The sequence below is a fragment of the Aulostomus chinensis genome, chromosome 16 (genome assembly GCF_037954235.1).
Source record: "Aulostomus chinensis isolate RoL2024-O1b breed Wild chromosome 16, RoL_Achi_v1.0, whole genome shotgun sequence".
Taxonomy (NCBI): domain Eukaryota; kingdom Metazoa; phylum Chordata; class Actinopteri; order Syngnathiformes; family Aulostomidae; genus Aulostomus; species Aulostomus chinensis.
Window position 1 is genome coordinate 20155098 of NC_141335.1, and position 20742 is coordinate 20175839.

The window sequence follows — 20742 nt, forward strand, 5'->3', positions numbered from 1 at the left end:
TGTCTCGGTGGAGGCCTGACATGGTAATCGATCAGCAGCAGAGCGGAAGGGACCAACGCTCCGTCCAGAACACTCAGACACAGACCTCATGCACGCACTCATGCTTACACTATCAAAAAATATCCCACTTAACAAGCCATAGTTCTTCATACTCTCTCTCTCCAAAGCTGCAGTCTTCAAATGAATAAAGAAATACAGCCAGAAGGGATGAGATCAACCAGTTCCTGAATAAGAGGAAGAAATATTATCATAACCAGTCTTGAATCAAGAGCAGATTTATTCCAGTTTGATGTGAAGGGAGTTAACTCATCAAACTGACAGATTTTAACTTGTAAGCACATTCTGAGCCCCAGTATGAGGTTAAATGACTTGTTATACAATACACACACTAATGCACGCACGGCCGCAAACACACACACACACACACACACACACACACGCACGCACACACTTCCCTCAGATTTCCATCTGCCGTTTTTCTTCTCCTTTGCCCCAGGGTCTCGGCTCACCCTCCCTCCCTCCCTGCAGCTCCAGTCCCCCTACCTTCGTCCCCCTCCCTGTGGCTTCACTACCTTTTTGCCGCAATATGTACCCTGATACCACCTCTATATCACTGCCCTCCTTCCCTTCTGCTCCTCTTTCCAGGGAAGACCATCTGTGTCAGGTTCATGTCACTTTGATTTGACTTCATCAAAAACATACAGTATTTGGGGTTTACCAAGTAACATTAGGGTGAGATGACATGCTTATTTCCTAAGGACACAATAGCTACTGTAAATAAAGATGGAGGCGTGAGTCCTGTAGAAGAAACTGAATTACTTCTGAAGTAAATCCACTCCATAACTCGGTGAACTGACAGTAAACCTTGTCTTTTCTCACTCACCTTCCTCAAGAGAGAAACCAGGTCCTTGGGCCAGGCCGGACTGTACTGGACACTGACTGTACTGAAGAGCTGGATCAGAGACTCAACGGAGTTACTGGCATGGATGTCATAGGGCCTCTGGTACAAGGACAAGATGAAATGCAGAGAAGATGAAGACTGGATGAATGTGGGTAAGTTCAGGTCTGAATCCTAATAAGCTGAAGTCCACATCAGGTCTTACCCATCCCCGCAGGACTTCGAAGGCTGTCACTCCGAGTGACCACCAGTCTACTTCAAAGGCATAGCCAGTCCCTCCACTTATAAAGGACTGGAAGATCTCTGGGGCTGAAAACACAATCAGGGAATCGTGATTGGCTGTAAAAAAAATAATTCTTTGTAACATCTTGTGGTGTTGAAGTTGCCCAAGGGTGCATCTTCTATTGTATAAGCTGACAATAAACTCTGATTTATGACATTTTACTGAGTTTGGTATCTATCTGACAATTCAACAGTTTGTTAAAATTAAATATATTGTCTCTTCTCAAGATAAATTTGTGCATTTTGGGGTACAAACTGAAGCCAAAAACACAAAAACAATTTCATTTTTATTGACAAGTAGTATAAACTGACTTAAATCTTGTTCTTAAGAAAAATTTAACAAAAATATTTGTCCAAAATAGCCAGACCTTCCATGATAGAACCAATAACTCTTGTCAAGCATCTGCAAACATACCCATGTACGGCTTGGTTCCAGCTAAGGCCGTGGCTCGCTCTCCATCTTTTATAATTGTGGCTATGTTGAAGTCTGTCAAGTGAGCGTGACCTGAGGAGAGGTTATCACAACATTCATACAGATTTTTGTATTAAAAAAAAAAAAGGAGAAGGAAAACTGATATTTCAGTGAATTGGATTGATGTGTCCTTGTGGTTTTGTGTGTTGCAAATAAACACACACACATCCACACGCTCACTCCTCTGGCCTTGTTACAGGTGTGACTCATTTGAAGCCTGCAGGGTCATTTTAGTGTGTCCTACTTGTCATGATGAAAATACTGCTGTCTGACCAGCGTCTGTAGCTAACGGCTTTTCACACCTCTCCTCATTAAACATACACTTACAGGCACATATAGTACAGGCTCAGATTTGTTCTAAGTAAAATTCCAAACCAACTAGTTTCACCCCGTCCTGTCTTGTGATACCACTTTATACCTCAAGAGGAAATAGTGAGTCACTGAAGCTCAAAGAAGCCCACCTGTAATTCATATTCAGCTATACAACAAAATTACGATACATATTAAGTCTGGCTCTCATCTTCTTACCGGTTATTAGATGTCCTGTCTGTGGAGCAGTTAGATCCATGATAGCATTAGGAATGTGGCAGTTCAGCCACGAAACTGTCAGAATCTGAATGAAACAGGCCTCACCCAAGATATTATACTCAGTCTTAGCTCATCCATAAAGAAAGATATCAATTTTGGGGCAGTGTACCCTTTAGCTTAGCTCGCAGCCCTTCTCGTTTTTCCTGTCTCTCCTTCTGCTGTTGCCACAACTGTCTGTCTTTTTCTGTGATACTAGCAAAAACTGATCTTGCTGACCTGGTGATCTTTGCTTGGCTCTGTTTGTGAAGTGATTGCATGTCATGCCACTGAGCTCATTGCAGTTATAGGCAACGTATGCCTCAATGTGGAAGTCCAAGCAAAATTGAAAAGTAGTCATGAAGAAATTCTCACAGAGCTCCAACCTGCTGCGTTCAGGAACCCATTCAGCTGTTTATATCCATGAACTCATCCTTTCAATGACTATCCGAAGCTTGTGACCATAGTGAGAGGTGCTCTGTAAACCAACCATGTGATGGAGCACTATGGTTGCCTTAGCAACAAAACGTACTCTTTGGCTTTGCAGTCAGTCAGCATGTTTAGTACCACGTGACCAGCGTTAAGTGACTACCCTGTACCTCCTCTACGGTGAATTAAGAGCTTCATCTTCACACTAACTTTCTAGTAATGTGCTTTGGTTTAAGTGTGGAGTACAAACGGGTAGCTTGTTAATTATTCTAAATACAACATCTTTAAACATAAGTTAAACATTTTACTCTGGATCTGAAGAGGACATCAACCAATCCTGAGATGGTTTTAGAAAGCGTTTGGCATCCTTACCTTGCTCATCCAACAGGATATTATCTGGCTTGACATCTCTAAAGGACACACACACACACACACACACACACACACACAAAGAACTGTCACATAAACAACTTCTTATGAATGTAATGTCATTTTATACACTCAAGACACCTGTATATGTGTGTGTGTGTGTGTGTGCGCACGCGTGCGTGTGTGTGTGTGGTCACCAGGTGCCATTAACAGAACCCTTTTTAAAAAGATAAACTACTTTACTCTTGTTCCACACAGTTAAATCAAATCAGTGTTTGTTGTCAGGCAGGAAAGAGATTAAATGTATACATGTGTGAATGTGAAAATCTGTAGGAGGTGTTTATAGGCTGATGGAAGTGTGAATTACATGTTGGTGCAACATGTTAGGCATGTGTATGTGTGTGTGTGTGTGTGTGTGCATCAGCAAAAGGGAGAAAACTCTATCCCTTGCATTTCAAGTGTTCGAGAACCGGCATCCCCAGGAGGCTTTTGCAGGTTTGTCTGCACATGCTTATTCCACCCATGCAGCCGGCACACACTCACACCACTGCACGCACACACACAAACACTTCCACATTTCTCAGCACTTCCAAGCCCTCCACAGGTAATTAACACAGTGCGCAGAGCTTATTTAATTATGCCGTACATCACGCTGGTGTTGAGAATACACTCGGCCCGCAGAGAGCTTCTACGCTCTCCATGTGTTCGCTGTGGCTACATTCAGCAGATTTCTAATATCACCTGCCAAAACTCTTGGAGGGCAGTAGCAGTGGTGTTGGCGTGAGGGGGTTGGACTGAAGCAGCAGTGTGAGGCTGGAGGGGAATTCATCAACGTTCACACAGGAGGAATCCTGATACGAGCGCCAGCTGCCACAATGTGTCAATTGCTTTGATGTAGAAAATTCACTCAACACTTAATTCATTTTGCAGTAAGGAGAGAAACACTGACAGGATATGAAGTGGAAAAAATCCGGTGAGAAGAGAAACAGAAGAGAAGAGAAGAGAGGAGGTAGAGAAGAGAGGAGAAGAGAAGAGCAGAGAAGAGAAGACCCTCTACTTTTAATTCCCTTCCTCTCATTGGACTAATTTTACCTCCTTGGGCATGGTGGCAGCAGCTGACTGTTGCTAGGAGACTAGAGACCCCTCTTCCTTCAGTTGGTGCAACAAAATAATTGTATGGTATTCTCCTGTCAAAAACTTACAGGGTGGAACAAAAGTGTAGAGCTGGGGACGGCCATGGATACCCAGGGATTGGATTACGGCTTTGAGAGCAGACACAATTGTGTCAAAGACAGCAGCTGATGCCGACAGGAGGGTGGCAAAACATTTTAAAAAGCACAGATAAAACCGCTCTTTCTATTGGCAGGTTTGACATGAGTAGTGCAGCAAATTGATCATCGAAAAAAAAGACACACGTCTCTCTCTTTCTCACACACACACACACACACACACACACACACACACACACACACACACCTAGAATATTACCTGATACTGTCTGTGGAAGGTATGAGTATTATGATGTGATGTATGTCACCTGCAGATGCTCACAAACATACGGCTGACTGTAACTACACTGGCGTATATTAATAGAATGACATGCACACATGATACCCACATGTGTATGATAAACATGCACCTTAGCTTGAATTTAGCTTTTAAGTAAAGGAATGTATCTGAATTTCTGAATGGATATTTCAACAGCGCTGAGCCATTGTTTAGTATGGTGAGCTAGTCTTAACTAAGCTAAGCTAAACAGCTGCTGGCTAAAAGACAGAGATGAGATGTACATTTTTTAATGTAACTCTCACCAAAACAGCCGATGAGCATATTTGCTTCTCAGATTGTTATTGATATTATTATCAAATTGAGCCCTTGCTAACATGTAGCATCGGGCCTGAATGGCACAGATGTCAATGCTGCGTTCTGACTGGCACAACTGTCATTTTCTCACCAGATGACAGTTATTGTTAAATTCATATTACATCTGAAATACCCCTTGGTTTAACTAAAATGAATTAGTTCCTTGCACAGGACTGCACACGAAGAATATTGATCTGCATGAATTGCACGCTCCCTAAAGCCACTTGGTCCTAGCACCTTTGACCTCTTAAAGAGGTCTGTGTCTAAAATGGCATTTCAGATGGGTCTAACTGCTGTTTTGAGATGCATTTCTGAACAAAACAGGATAGAAAGGCCGGAGGACTTTGACTGGAACACTGAAAAGGAATGTTGAGGCCCAGACGGTGCACTGATGGGATGGCAGGAGCCGTCAGGGAGACAAAGCTCATCTTGTGCTCCATGTAGCAGCTAAAGCAGTCCTTCATAAAACCCCTTGCTATCATGTAATCGGGAGCTGTCAGGGATCCCACTTTCCCAAAAATGAATAAATTTGAGTCAGCAGGTCTGTACCCACAATATTTTGGAGAAAGAAAAGCGAGTCTAAGGTGGCGAACAGCCAAAGACACACAGATGTACCATTTTTACTAGCTAACTAATGTATCGTAGCTTGTAGACATAAATTCCACTAAAAGGGTAAAATTGATTGATGATCATGTCATGAAACTATCGGTTGCATATCGCTGGTACCTGCCTACATAAGCAAACATCATAACTGGTTGGTTTTAGTCATAAAAATATATATATTTTTTTGTCATTCTTGGTGCATATTTTGTTTAGTAGGGAGACTCTTTCTCTCCATTCCCTGTTTGTTGTTGTTGAGTGGAGCACTGTTACGAAGAGAATTTCCCTTGGGAATGAACAAAGTATTCTGATTCTGAAACAATCTGACCTGGACTAAACCAGTTAAACAGAAATTTTTAATTTCAGATTAATATTAGGATTTAAATCACTGTGTATTTTATTGTATTTCACTTACTGTTTTATTATGTGAGTCATTTTAGGTTGAGCATTGCATGCAAGCTCCTTCATTAGTGTTAATTTATCTTGACTGCATGCAGGTAAAAAAAAAAAGGAACACAGGCTTCAGTGTGCACGATAGAGCTCTCTCTCTCTCTCTCTCTCTCTCTCTCTCTCTCTCTCACACACACACACACACACAGTATTCTGTTGTTTGATGGAAGAAATGAAATGTAGCCTAAATGAGTTTTTGAACAAGGTTCAAACTGTGTTTCAGCCATCTGTGGCACTAAATCTGCGGCCTGCAGGGATCCAACTCTTACACTTGCTTGGACTGCACACACACTTAACGCTGCACTCAGCATATTTGGACAAAAGCTGTGGACAGCAAGTCCACCAAGCTCGAGGATGATGGATGGTAACAATTACAGTAGCACACATGAGAGCTCTCTTCAGATATGGAAAGTAACACATATAAAAAGGGATGTCCATACACCTATATGGTAATTCAATGAGAAACTCAGAACATGGAAAAGCCTACAGGCGGTTTTGTGTTTTACACTTCAAATCATATAATTGTGTGTCTACTTTGACCACCCATACGAGAGATTTTTTTTTCATCATGTTTGGCACTTGCATGACCAGCTAGTGCATCCCATTGTACCAACTTGCCAACAATTTTCGCCAGCAGTTTTTCATGATAAAGCCAAAGTGTGAGTGTTACATTTAATTTGTTTTTACGTCAGTCAAAGCATTTTGTGGATGACTGAGAATTTGGCAGGATAAAGAAGACGTGGATTATGCCACACAATGATCTTGAGAGTTCCAGGCAGTTTTGTTGTTGTTAGCTGTAAGTCACCATTAGCTAAAACTATGCTAAATACATGTGGCTGGCTCTTACTTCGTTCTGGAATAACAAAGAAGTCATGCAGGAGGGGGAAGGAAAAAAAAATCTTCAAAAAAAATCCACTTTTTGCTTCACTTTTCAATAGAGGTTGGCAAACTACAGAAGTTATACAACAGAAAGTCAGCGCAAAAGTCCACAGAGAAACATCCCGCAGTAAAACAAACAAACAAAAACATGGCTAACCTTTTTGAACATCTTTTCACAGCAGCTGCAGGGCACAGTGATGTAGTGTCAGGTGACAGGATGTGATCCTAACCGGCGGTGATGGTGCAAGCAGGTGATATTAGTCACTAGGACATGGTAAAGGTGCGTGTAAAAATATAAATCTAAACTGAGACACTTGAGTCATGTTTACAACCCGGAGAGCTGTTTCTAAAGTAAGTAAGAAAGGCACAGTGACTTTGTTAAATAATGAGTGCTTCAATTGATCATTACATCATTTCCCCCGGAGGAGAGACGAGGGTGTGAGAGACACTTGACTTGTACTGAAATTCAGTTCGATGCTAGAGTTCCAGTCTGAAGAGTAAATCATTTAAAATCAGCATTGATATTGTTGGAGGCGCAACTTTATTCAGGCCCATGAACGCTTGAATAAAGCCTTCTACAATACTACAATGATTTGATTCCACCAACTGTGGCGGGGTTTTGTTTCATCCTTTGTACAATCGATACCCCACTGGGAGCGTTGTTGGAACAAGATTTTGATTTGGTCATTTTTCCTTGATGTTTGTGACTCTATCTACCATTGGTAAGTAGGTTACATACTTAAATGGTTTCCTGTTCAAGCTGTCTGATTATTATACAATGTACAAACTGCTGTGAGTGGGTACTCGTGTGACATCCTATTGATGTGAACCGTTTCAGGACACAATCACAACAGCTGGTGCAATTGACACCTCTGTGGATGCATGTGGGAAGTATTGTTAGTAAGTAATACTAAAATCAACACATTCATTGAAACATTTGGGAGTTTGATGAGTGTGTAGCTTTCAACTCTCAAGTGTGTTAGCAAGCACAGCCTCCTCTACCTGCAATGTATGAATGTGAGCAAGGAATTTGATTTTGAGCGATTTGATTGGTTGGACTAGACAAATGGTTCCACATTACAAATGTCATTGTTTTCATGTAAAAGTTGAATGTATAAAATTTGCCTCGTATGGTACTGGAGATGGTGGACCTAAAAGTTCCACCACAACTTCTATAAAATAGATAAATAAGCAACTATGTGAAAACAGAAGCTAAATATTGCAGCTGCTCTAGATAATATTCTGATAATTCCATCCGTCATCTGTACCATTTAGCCTTTACACGGTCACCAGGAGCAGTAATTCTATCCCAGCTGACATTTAGTGAGAGGTGGGGTTCATCCTGGACAGGTCACCAGTCAATCACAGGGCTGACATACAGAGAGGGACAACATTCACTCCTCCAACAAATGCCTGCATGTTTTCTTTTTGTCTTACACAAATAACATCTTTATGTAACACAAAGTCAGTTATAACGAACAAAGAATTTAGATTATCAGCTGATGTAACAGTTTCCCTGAGCTAGGTTTTATTAAACAACCAGCCACTTAACTGCTGTATTGCTGTTGGGGGCTTGGAAGGTTCGAGTTAACTGAATTTAAGATGAAATTGTACCATCTTTAATCATTCTGACACTTATGTAGTCATCCTACAGTGGTTGCTTTTATTTTGATGCAAAGATAATTGATTAACTTTTGTGTTTTTGGAGATATACTTTATTTAATGTGGGCATGACTGCAAATGGGAGGGTTGAAAACAGAGCTGGGACAGAGGTGAATATTTTAGTTTCTAAATCAATGTCAATGTAGAAGTTAGAGCTAAATAGCCAGTTTTCTAAATGTATGTAGGTACCACAGTAAAAAAAAAAAAAAACTATCACAGACAACAATATAACTCCACAAAACAATACAGGACAATACCACCACATTAATCTAAAGTGCAATGCACAAAAACAATAAAATACATTTCTTAATAGTGTTGTTTACAGCTGTAGCACACTAACCTTACACGCCAGACAGTTTGTTATACAGAACCTCATACAGAAGTCCTCCACAGAAAATGTCGGGTGATTGGATGAACCGCGCAACTTCTACCAGTCACCCCCAACGTCATTTGATGGTGGAAAGTTCTCAGGGGTGCCCTCTCTCTCCAGCTCTCACATAACTGATGCGATAGCAGCATCAATGCAAGCATCTTCAGAAGTTGCCATTCTCGTATTGAATGAACTTGTCTTGCTCACACTGAGACCACACCCCTACCTCCTCGAAGGACACCAATTAGGCTGCTCTACCTTTGGTGAGGACACAAGTATATCAGCTGAAGCCTGGCAAGATTGATTTTCATGCGATCTTGAGAATTCAGCAACATCACAAGGTTAGTGGCATGGAGGAGGTTTCAGCGAAATTATTTTAATAGACTAACTGAACATGAACTGACCTGCACCAAACAGCAGACAGAAAATGATAGTAAAGGAGACGGAGGGCCAGATCAATCCTAATGTTTGCTGACATATCACCTCATTTTATGCCTTCAAGTGTCCATAAAACTGTGCTACTTATTATTTTCCACGGATTGTGGAAATACAGGGACTTCAGCTCATATTCATTTAAAGCAAATGAAGTCTTTCCATCCTCATGTTTCATGCATTAGAGCTTTTAAAAATGATTTATGTCATTTCTACATTTCCTGAGGCTAAATGAGGACAGGAAAAAAACAGCATTTATTACTGAAGCCTTTAATTTGTAATTCAGAAATTTAAAAAAAGATGACTTTGTACCTATGGATGATGTGCTGGCTCTGCAGGTAGTCCAGCGCCAGTGTCATCTCACAGAGGTAGAGTTTGACAGCGTCCTCGCTGAACTGGACACTCTGCTGCAAGTGGTAACGAAGGTCTCCTCCCAGCAGGAGGTCCACCACCATGAACATGTCCTCCTCATCTTGGAATGAGTACCTGGGAGCGGTTTCCAGAGTGCAAAAGGACACAGCGCTCAGTCACCGTCCAGTGTGAAACATAAACACATGCTGCACACACACACAGGCGACGACGGAGCGTACAGACAAAACACACGTGCAGTGCAGGGACAGAACACGCAGTGCACACAAGTCATCAAGTTAAAAAGCTGAACATGCACATTCACATTGTATAAAACTGCACAAGGAGGCAAAAGGTCATATTAATGCAGAGCTACAGGAAACATGCATTTATGCCCACCTCGTACGTCAACAAATATCCTTGAATATGCAACCCTAATACATAATGCATATCTATGAGTATGAATGTACCTTAGTAGACCTGCACTTTTTACAATAAAACATTTAACATCCTTCATTATCCTCATAACGAGACTCTTATTAGGGAATGCGAATAGAGGAAGTGGTTGTCAAATTAAGGTTTGAATACGACCCATCTTTGCTTGATGGGACTTAATTGGAGGCTGCTTGTGGATCGCAAAACATCTTTGTCAATCAGGCTTACTAATCATGCACATCAAATTAAAACACAGCCTCTCAGTGATATGGGTGGGGATTTGCAACACTCCACAGTTTCTGCCCCCGACATTGAACAAAACATAAAGCCCCATGGGTGAGCAAACTATTTGTGTACAACAGAATCTAATTTCTCATCTAAGAAAGAAAAAAGGCGGTATAATATCTTAATAGGCCCCCCATGTCAATTTGCAGCGAAGGATGGAAAATAAACCAAGCCTTGGTGAATTCTATAATCAAAATTGGCTTAATGTGTCTGTTTCTGGGGCAATTCTTTATTTTCTATTAAAGCTGTGTGGTGGTAGGAGTTCTTTTATAGCTGCAGGTTCCCTAAATTTTCAGGGTTTGCTGGGCGGACATTCTGATTGGTCCTATTCAGGTGCAATTTCCTGCCGCCGTAAGTGGCAGATGTGGGCCATGTTTGCTGTAGAGTGAAAAATCATTTCATCTCATCCACAAATGGGTGCTTCAGCTACAGAGAAAAAGACAATTTGAAGCACTGTTAGGTATTTCTCTTCTCCTAAAGTTTAATTGATGAAATGGCCACAACTATCATGTGATGGAAAAAAAATGAGAGGAAAGCTCTCTTTTTTCACTCACTCATCACACAAACTGATGAACCTTACTGTTTAAGTGCAGGTGAAAAAAAATGAAAGGGATTTTTACACCATTAAAAACGGTTTGTTTGAGAATCCTACATTTGGAGGGCGCCCAGGTCTAGCGGTCTACTGTGGTGCCTTCCAACATGAGGGGTTCAGTTCCCTGTGTTGCCTCTGGCTTGGTTGGGCCTCCGAACAGACACAATTGCGTGATCCTCCCACGCGCTACACCACTCTAATGAAACTGCTCGCCATCAAGTGATAAGATGCGGCCAATGTCTCGTGATGGAAGAAGCACAAGATAGTCCACAGCGTTCCTGAGATTAGCAGAAAGGACAAGGAACCAACCACGACAGCTTTGTAGTTGTAGAATGTATAATTGGGAAGAAAAACAGGGACAAAGGCAAAAAAAAAAAAAAAAAAAGATTCCTGCGTTTCCTCTTTCTTGTCAGTCACCCTACCACTGATGCTTAGAAGAGGTGACAGTCGAGAGCCAACTTAGATCAACCTGACCCTTCAAAGATCAGCCTCACTATAGAAAGCAGATGGCTGGCCCCAGGACGGTGTTTGCCGTTGGCAGGGACTCCTCACTGTCACCTTTTTATCACCTCATTGTCACAGTCTGATTCCCAATAACCAATTGACAGATGAGCTTCTTCTGCAACAGCACTCACTATCTGAGTGCCCCCCCCCCCCCCAACGCCCACAAAACAAGACAAAAAAAGTGTTCCCAAACCACAGCTGAAATGTCATTTCCTTCCCTGCTTTTGCTGACAGGAGGATGTCAGATGTGAGACGACAACTGAAGCTCATGAAAGCTCTCACGCTGACAAGTCTTGTCACCTTAAGATTCAAGCCATGGAGGGGACAGGGAAGAAGCATTTTAGCCCATTTTTTTGGGGAGCATTTCTCTCTAAATAAAAGTCCAAACATTTGACTATGTAAAAATCTGTTAAAGAAAAAAGAAAAGCCCATTTATCCATTCCCTGCTTATTCTGGTTCTTGCCAGCTATATTAGCCCAGATGCCGTCATGTAAATATTGAATTAAATAAACTAGATGAGGTCAAAACCTTCTATCTGGGTGGACCTTGTTGGGTCATTGAGTCCATAATGTGAGTTCCTGGATAAAAATGTTCATCTGCAACTTTTTGTAGTGGTCCCAGTTATATTTCCTTTCAAAAAATAGCAGGAATCATCACGGTGCAACACACAGCCACATTTGTTTAAATGTATTATTACATTTAATTACATTGCAACCATAAGAACCACACCATCTGTTGTGAAAACCAAGGACATATTGGCAGCGTTGGCCTGCTGCAGATTAAAAAAATGCGGTGAAATCTGGCTTCGCTGTTGCATTTGACTTCGGCAGTCAGACCGGAGAGATGTGAAGTACGTTTCTACCTGGATCTGCAGTCACCGCTTACCACAGATACAGTACTGTGTCTTTGCCCTGCTTAACTTTAGGCGGTGAGACTATCCGTACCTCACGAGCTCAAGGGTTAAGCTCTGCAGCAACACTTGGAACCCTTATTACCACAATGAGAAATCCGAAAATAAGCAAAGCAATCTTAACTGCTACCCAACAGTAAAGAAGTTCCTGACTGATTCAGGCAGTGGTTGCCAATGCTAGCAAAAAAGAGCAGTGGAAAAACAGCAATTTTTGAGGAAACAAGTGGAAATATTAATGTTGGAAGAATAAACACACCTGTAAGTTATTGCTGAGAAAAATTCAATAACAGCAAAAACAAGAACAGATGGAGATGCTAGAGGAGTTTCTTGGTGGAAAAAATGTTTTTTGCTGTTCCTCCAACTGGATTTGTCATGAGATCTTGTCACGTTTTGTTATGCTGATTGGCTGAAGAAAGCTGTCTATCAAGGCACATCGTCATCTCAGAAAGAAGGTTATCCAGACATAGCTGTAAGACTCAACTCTTGAACTCCAGATAGAGTTTCACTGAGCTTGCTAAACTTCCCTCCTCTCGTCGTTAGATGGAGAGTAACTGCAACTGGGCTTCAAGGGCCCGCTAGATTGTGTGTGAGCGCCCTTTTGGACACTGCTCATGCAGTCGTTGGTTTGCTTTCCCCTTTCCAGTAATGTCTGAATATATGTCACTCTAGGATCATTTTCATTCTAGAGATGGAGCAATATACCTTCATTAAATGAACAAGTTTTTGAATGTACGTGTCACTTAATATATCATGTCTTATCACTAATAATAGCATTTTATGAGTTCTCTTTTGTTTTTCATATTGAAAAATGAGCACATTTTATTGGCTGGTATTTTATAAGGAGGAAAAAAGACTTTGCCGGTATGAATGAATGCCAGTCTGCCGGGGGTCTGGGGAGAGTTGTTCCTGTCCAAAATCAGGAGGAGGCCACTTGGAAAAGGCCAGGACAGGACTAGGCTGCAACTAAGAGATGAAGGTTAGCAGGGTGGAGAGAGTATAAGGAACAGGCTGAAATAATCGGGACACAGTGACAAATGAGCACAGGGAGGGAGGGAGTAAAGAGGAAAATGGAGGGACAAAGGAAGATGAGAACAGTGTGGAAGCCAAAGAAAAACAAAGCTTGTGATTCTGTTGGCTGTAGTCAGTCTGCAAAGTTTCAGTGTCCTACATAAAGTTGATGATGGAGATAAGTTGGTTACCTCCATCACAAGACTCTCACTCCTCTGAGGATTCCTCCAACTATGGTATGACTGAGCACTGTCTCTCCGCACCACAATCTTCACCTGGCCATCCAATGACACATCGTCTGTCTCCACTGTCCTGCTTTCACAAGATGCATTTTGAATGTCATGTCCTTAAAAAAAAAAGAAGTGAAGTTCTGTTCAAATGTAGTGCGGGAGATAGTTTCGGGGCTGCTAGGCTAGGGCAATAATCAGTGAAAGCCATATTAGAAAAACAGACTCCTGTGCTGTTGGGAATTATCCCACATTTTGCCTTTTAGGAGGATGATTTAAGGCTAAGCCCCCTCACAGAGCCTGTTAGAACTGCTGACTGGGGGTGTAAAGGCTAATTTGTTCCACAGTCTCCAAAGGCCTTGTTCCATCCAGGCCTGAAATCAATATTCCTTATGGAGGCTGAATAAGACAGAGCACATTCATCCTTGCCACTCCTCCCGCTCGCTATGACTCTGATGAAAGAGTGAACAGTAGGAGGAAAAACGCCATCCAAAGCTCCTCCAAATGGCTTGCTCCTTTTGAAAATTTAAATCCTCGAAGATGATGTGTTGAAAGGTGTAACTCTTTATCTGCAACCTATAGCTACCCTCGCCGCTCTGTCAGTTTATTTTCAACAGGGCAAAGGCGGCGTCCATTTGGTCATGACTCACAGCAGCAGCTTGGGGAGAACAGGTGATGCTGTATGAGAGTGATCTGTTGTGACGTAATGCTTAGGGCAAAACCTTGCTTGATAATGAGCAACTACACCATGGAGCAGGGGATCAAACTCATCACTATGATACCTTTTTTTTCTCTGCCCCTGGGTGGGTGTGGTGTGACCCCTGCATTTTGGAGCTTTAAACATATGTGAGGGAAAGAAAAAGTCAGTGTCTTCACATGTGTCGCAAATCCTTACAAGGATTTGCGTGGATCTGGTGTGTGCAGCAGATGATAGTCCATTTTTCCTCCTCAAGGTAATCCATCCACTGTTACCTCGACTCCTACACATCATATCTGTGCAGCAATTACTGTGTGCTGCAAACTTGACATCAGCCCTGCTTAAGGCCGCCTTTACCCGGCTGATGGGATTCGGTGTGGGCTTTCACAAGGTTTCCTCCTAATGAATTTCTTCTGAAGCTACGGACAGAGCAGTTCAAAAGCAAAGCAGAATCCAGGATGTCTCAATGAAAGCAACACCCGTCACAGAAAAGTGTGTCTGCATGTGTAGGTAAGAGATGGAGGAAACCTTACAAATCCTCTTAGTCTGCACATCTCTTTCTCAAAACAAATCAATGCCAATTACTTTCTGAGCACTGTCTAGCACACCCCTCCTCTCCTGCTCAAGCGTTCCGTGACTGTAGGAGCCATGTCTTCCTCTGACACTTATTTGGTGTGTTTTCCGACATTCTTTCTGACTCTGGCTGACTGTTTCTGGCTCCCTCCTGGCATCCTATCAATAAAAACAATGAAGCTTTATCAAAGCTGGCATTTCCCGTGAGTTGCATCATTTTTTGTGTTTGCTTCTGAGAATAGACAGCTCCCCAATTCTCCAATGGATCCATCGCACGTTCATTAATAATTTACTAAAGTGCCCAAATGCCACGCGCCAGAAATTTAAACAGTCTGTTTGACAAAGCTATGGATACTAGCTACTGTTTCATCTGACAGATACTGGTTAAATAGCGTATGCACACGGCAGACCAATTAAGTTCCTAGTTAAATAGTGAGGGAGATGAGGGTGAGTCCTCATTCCTAACTCATTAACTGATTAGCTGAGATAACAGCAGCTACTGTAAATGGAGCAAGGAATGCAGGTACTGCAGTGATGCTGTCATACATGGAAGCTCAAATCTGTATAAACTGTGGCATAAAACACGGACACAGCTGGCCAGGCTCAGGGTACGCTAACAGCTCAGACACATTGCACAGTTGGTTATATGATGTCCCCCTCTTGTCTCTGGCAATGCCAACAGCCCGCTGAGGATGTGATTTAGCCTCCTGCACCCTTACTATGATGCTTTGTTTATCAAGCAGATTTGACAGCTCCCCTATGTTTTTAAAAGAGGGCCAGCTAGCTCTGAGAGACACTGTTGTGTGGAGAAGATGTCAACAGTCCCCTAAACTTGTTAGTTAATATCATAGAGGATGCTACTAAGATACAGGTACATATCTAGCCAAACAGATCCACAGATATCAACTGGACCCTCTCCACTTCAGTTTAAAAAAAAAGGCCAAGTTTTTAGGAATCATACTTACTGCCCATCCTTCTGGAGAGCCAGACAATTATTGGGGTCTTAGACCCGCAAAGACCGACTGATTGCTTGTTCACTAAACACAATGACTGGTAGTGGATGGGCAGGTTAGTAAGTATTCTGTCGAACATTTAAACTAACAATTTCTAATTGCCAGATATCAAATCAATCAGAATCAGACACATAACCAGAACCGATTTCCTGGTGTAGTGATCTAACACAACAACTTGGCAAAATTAACAACAACAACAACAACAGAAAATAAGTGTTTGGTGATGACAAGATGTGCGACTGATACTAGCAACCATGGCTGACTTCGTAAGATAGGATGAGGAGGATTACTTCTGGACTAAGACCATGAATTTGATCTATTTGAACCAAAATACACAGCTGACAAGCTTCTGGTTTTGGAAGTGGAACAGGCAAGACACAAGACAGCGGAATGCTAACATGCCCAAGGACTCATGTTCATTGTGCTAAACTAACTGGCAGTAAGCAGGTCTGTGTAAGTCTCAGTCCCCTACTGCAGCACAGAGGAGAGAAGGGTATCAATCCTCTTGTCTGAGGAGGATGGAAAACATGTGCATTTCATAAACTTAGCTTGTTCCTCTAAACATGTATTATTTCTGCTACCACCTACATTCACACAGATAGAAGTGCAACAGCAAACCCTTACCTACCTGTTACCAAACACTCAGTGAAGTACATTTTGAACTTGGGAATCTGAGAGAACTTGTATTGCTGCTTAATATACAGTATGTAAAGTTGTGGAAGTGGACTGGGTATCAGGAGAGTTGGATCAGTGTATACTTGATCATTATGGCATCGAGCTATACTCAAACCATTCACATGATCAAAGTTTATTATAATAAGTCCATGACACTTTGAATAAAGAGTTGTCACTTCACCAATAAATGATGATCTGTACATTGTTCAGATTAGTAGTGACTGATGTTTTAAAGTCATTTTTCAACACTTCAAGCACCAGAAACCAAATCTCACTCTGATGCATTTTATCAGAATAGAAGGGAGATAGCTCACATTTTGAGGAAAACAAACCAAATGGTTTCTGCTTATGTCATTCCCCTATACGTTTGTAAAGGTTGCATCGTGACTTTTCAAAGCTTGCCATCTCTGCTGTGCTGAAAACGAAAGAAAATGGAGATTGTCAAAACTTTTGTAGAAGGAAAGCTGGCTGACATTAAATTTTCTACTGTATGCCATCTTTGAAATTGACAGGTCATGTTGCGTCTTTGTGCAGGCCAACTGAAAAGCGGTGAAAGAAACTTTTCATTCCCACATGGATGAAATGATACAGTTTTGCTTTTTTTCCCCTCACTAATGGGTATTTAAAATAGTTCTGGAGGGTGCAAAAGAGAGCAGAGCAGCACATGGAAAACTAGAACACAGAAGGCTTTGGCAGCCATAAACTCCTGCAGGGAATTATACTATATAAAAAAAAAAAAAAAGAAATACACAGGCGTGCTACTGTACACTCATTAAAATGCCCTCAGTTTGATCTAGCGAAATAGCGCCTCCAGTTTCCAGCAGGCAAAAATATCCAATAGATTAAAACTTGAATCATTCACAACTCTGTAAAAGAATGAGCCCATCGCACGACTTTCTCTTGTCGTGATCAATCCATCACAGTGTTCGTGAATAACAAAATATTCTTGCGGCAATTACTTGAAGATGATAAGCACGTGCAACATCATTCCACCAATTACAGCAGAGTTAAGTGCTTTGTGTAATACGCCATGAATGCCGTGCCAGGTCCCCAATTACATTTAGAAATGTGTCCCGCTAGGAGATGAGCGTTGAATAATGAAAGCAGCCTCCATTCACCCACATATAAGACTCCAGGGAGGAGTGAGGTCATTTCAAACCACAGTAATTATCAAATGTGTGCTTCATAGGCTCAGAGTCAGAATTAATATCCCAAAATATCTCTCTTGTGTAAATTATTGTGTAAGGTAATACTTGTAGGTTTATGGACAAAAACTTTTTGTCCCTAAAGTGCTAAATGTAGACAACGTGAAAGCATGCAACAGCGGGAACAGAATATTCACAAAGCACAGCTATTTTAGGCATCATTCAACATGCATTCTCCATTGAGATTTTTTTTTGATGGGGGGGGGGGGGTGAACACAATGTACAAACAGACAAGCAGCACATACCACATTGAGAGTGTAAAAACATAGGATAGTCACCAGAGATTTACTAAAAATACATGTTCAATTTCCTGTAGGATCTCAAGCTCTCTAAAGACGTTTCGGACCTCATCTCTCTCTATGCACTGCTGTTTGTTCATGTACTTCATGGCGTACATCTTCTCGGTGTCCCTCTTTTGCACGATGCATACCTGCAGAGAGTAAAGATAGAACGAGGACAAGAGAGGAGAGGAGGGAGAGGGGGACAGGGAGAGAAAGACAGGTAGGGGAAGATAAGAGAAGGGGGGAAAAAAAGAATAAATCTGAGGTAAATGTGCAGGGACTTTTAAAAACAAACTGAAATGAATACATATAATCATAGAATTATACTGGCGGTGTAAAATATTACATCACTGCTAAGGTGTCTGAGCCAAGTTTTAGCTCAGTCAATGTGGCCTCGGCTGCTGTGCAAATAAAATGTTTTTTCAAAACAGCCCGCGGCATCCTCCAGCTGTTGATTAATGCTATGACTGGGATGAGTTCTGTATACCGATGCAGAGACTGTAAACACGCTGAGGAGGAACTTTCAAGAACTTGCATACAGAAATGTCTTTCTTCCTTTATTTATGACAAGATTTTTTTCAAGAGGTGGATGTGAAAGGTCAGGAGCAGGACAGCATTTCACAGACATCAGCGTAACATTTTGTTCAACCCTAAATGTGAACGTGCTGTAAACGCTGTCCTAATATCCAGTGACATTACAAGACAGGCATATTTTGAAAAGCTACTCACATGCTACATGTAAGCTTGTTCATTTCTTGGGAGGAAGGTTGGTCGAAACCTATTCATACTAGACCGCTGATAGTTTAGCTAACGTGAGGCTTTCGCAGTCCGAGTCAGTCGAATTAAACTGGTATCTTCATCCTGGAAGCTTTGACCATTAAAAGCAAAAGCAGGTCTGCAATTCTCACAATAATTTTCTCTCTCCATCCCAGACTAGTGGTACACATCAGCTTTCAATAACAAGAGGGTAAAATAAAACTGAGCAGTAAAACAGGCTTAATGTATGTAGCTCCTTCTCTACATTAGCAACATTCAGCTTGAGTAGGGATTCATTCTCTACAAGAAATAGACTAAAAGAAATAATGGTTTCTTTGTGAGAGACATAGCCCTCCAGCTTTGTTGTTGCTGGTGACTTACAAATAAAATGAAATACCTTGAAATTTTGACTTTTCTCAACTGTTCAACTGTACAGTGTAACAATGGCACACCCATCAGTAGGGCTACCAGAGATAATTTTCCAGGGCACGCTTGAAAGGTGCAGTTATTCTATTTGCACTTGAAAACAATAGACTGATCATCTTTCCGCATCAGTTTATGAAGCACCGGGTATGACTGTAGACCTCACGGTGCATTCAGTATAACTGAAACGCATGAGAGACTTTGCGGTACATTCTCTTGCACCTTGCAATCACCTTGTAATTGGCTAATAAAATTAAAATTATACATCATTATTCATCAGGAGGGCTGCTACTTTATAAGCGACCAAATATTTTCAACAATTAGTCCAGGAATTATTTAGATGAAGTTTTATTTAGTAACTTGTTAGCTATTTTTAAACATAAAAATTATTCATTTTGTTCATCTGACATCCAAAATCCTAAAGACTCTTTTCTGCCATAAATGGCACAAAAAAAAAAGAAAAAAAAAAAAAGAAAAAAAAGGGAAATCCCACACATATAGAATATATTTAAGAGCCTGGAACCAGCATGTTGCGGACATTGTTGGTCGGGTAAAGGGCAAGATTCTCAGTGGGTCTCAGATATACGTGACAACGTGCTTCCAACCAATCAATGCAACTTGCAGAAATATGTTTCAGACTCCAGGCTGAGACAGCTTATAGAGATACTCAAGAGATGTGACCTTCTTTACTTAGGAAACCTTATTAAGAGTGCAGATATTTGTGCAGACAGACTATCGAATGTGTCTACTGTATTTCATTAGTGAGATAGATGTACCCCCATGTAGAAGCACCTTGTAAATGTATTACAGAAAGGTGGTATAACATTATCATGCTGTCAAAACATCTAAATGTTGCAGCTCCAACCATTAGGGTTAAAAAGGAAAATCTAATGAAATCATAATCTGAAAAGTCAAATCAAACGATGGATTCGTCGAAGTGTGGCACCCACATCAGACAGCAAATCAACATATACACTGGAATGTATGTGTGCTTTACATTGAGATCGACTAGAAAACAACATCCTTTAATGTGGTGTTGCGGCAGTCTCCAAAGGGTGCTAAGATCTCATTTGCATGAGTGCTACTGAGCAGGGATGTCACCAATCCTTAACACTGTCAGTTAAATGCTTAAGTGGGCCAGAGGGGAAGAAGAAAAAAAATACAGTAGCTTTAGATGCACAACAACTAACAGGATACACAAGTCTGTTGTTAAGCCTTTATCCTTTTTAAACAGGATTCCTTTAATATCATGTAAATAGGAATCCTGGTGTCTTGAATCAGGGACAGGGATTACAGGAAATCTGGAAAACTCAGCAGATTTTTTGTTGATGTTTTTTTTGTTTAAGAGTGCATGTGCATGACAAAGCCTGGAGATAGAATGGTGTCACAACATTACTCATCCTTGTAATACACTTGTCAGCCTTGGCTTTTTTCCTTAACTTGATTTCTCTCAGTTGCCTGTTTTCCTGTGCACCTGCGAACTATGACCAAATAATCCACGAATCCGAGAATACCGCAAATGTATGAGTGTAGCACTTGA

General features: G+C 41.3%; 1 protein-coding gene across 1 annotated transcript in view; it reads right to left on the reverse strand.

Annotated features, from left to right (window-relative positions):
- stk32c (serine/threonine kinase 32C) overlaps positions 1 to 20742 on the reverse strand; it is an 88242-nt gene that overhangs the window by 11462 nt on the left and 56038 nt on the right. The window contains exons 3-8 of the mRNA XM_086180048.1: positions 18021 to 18172; positions 9583 to 9756; positions 3018 to 3055; positions 1596 to 1685; positions 1104 to 1207; positions 884 to 1000 (exon numbers count right to left, since the gene is read on the reverse strand). Coding sequence (XP_086036174.1) covers positions 884 to 1000; positions 1104 to 1207; positions 1596 to 1685; positions 3018 to 3055; positions 9583 to 9756; positions 18021 to 18172 — 675 coding nt within the window. The remainder of the gene's footprint in view (positions 1 to 883; positions 1001 to 1103; positions 1208 to 1595; positions 1686 to 3017; positions 3056 to 9582; positions 9757 to 18020; positions 18173 to 20742) is intronic.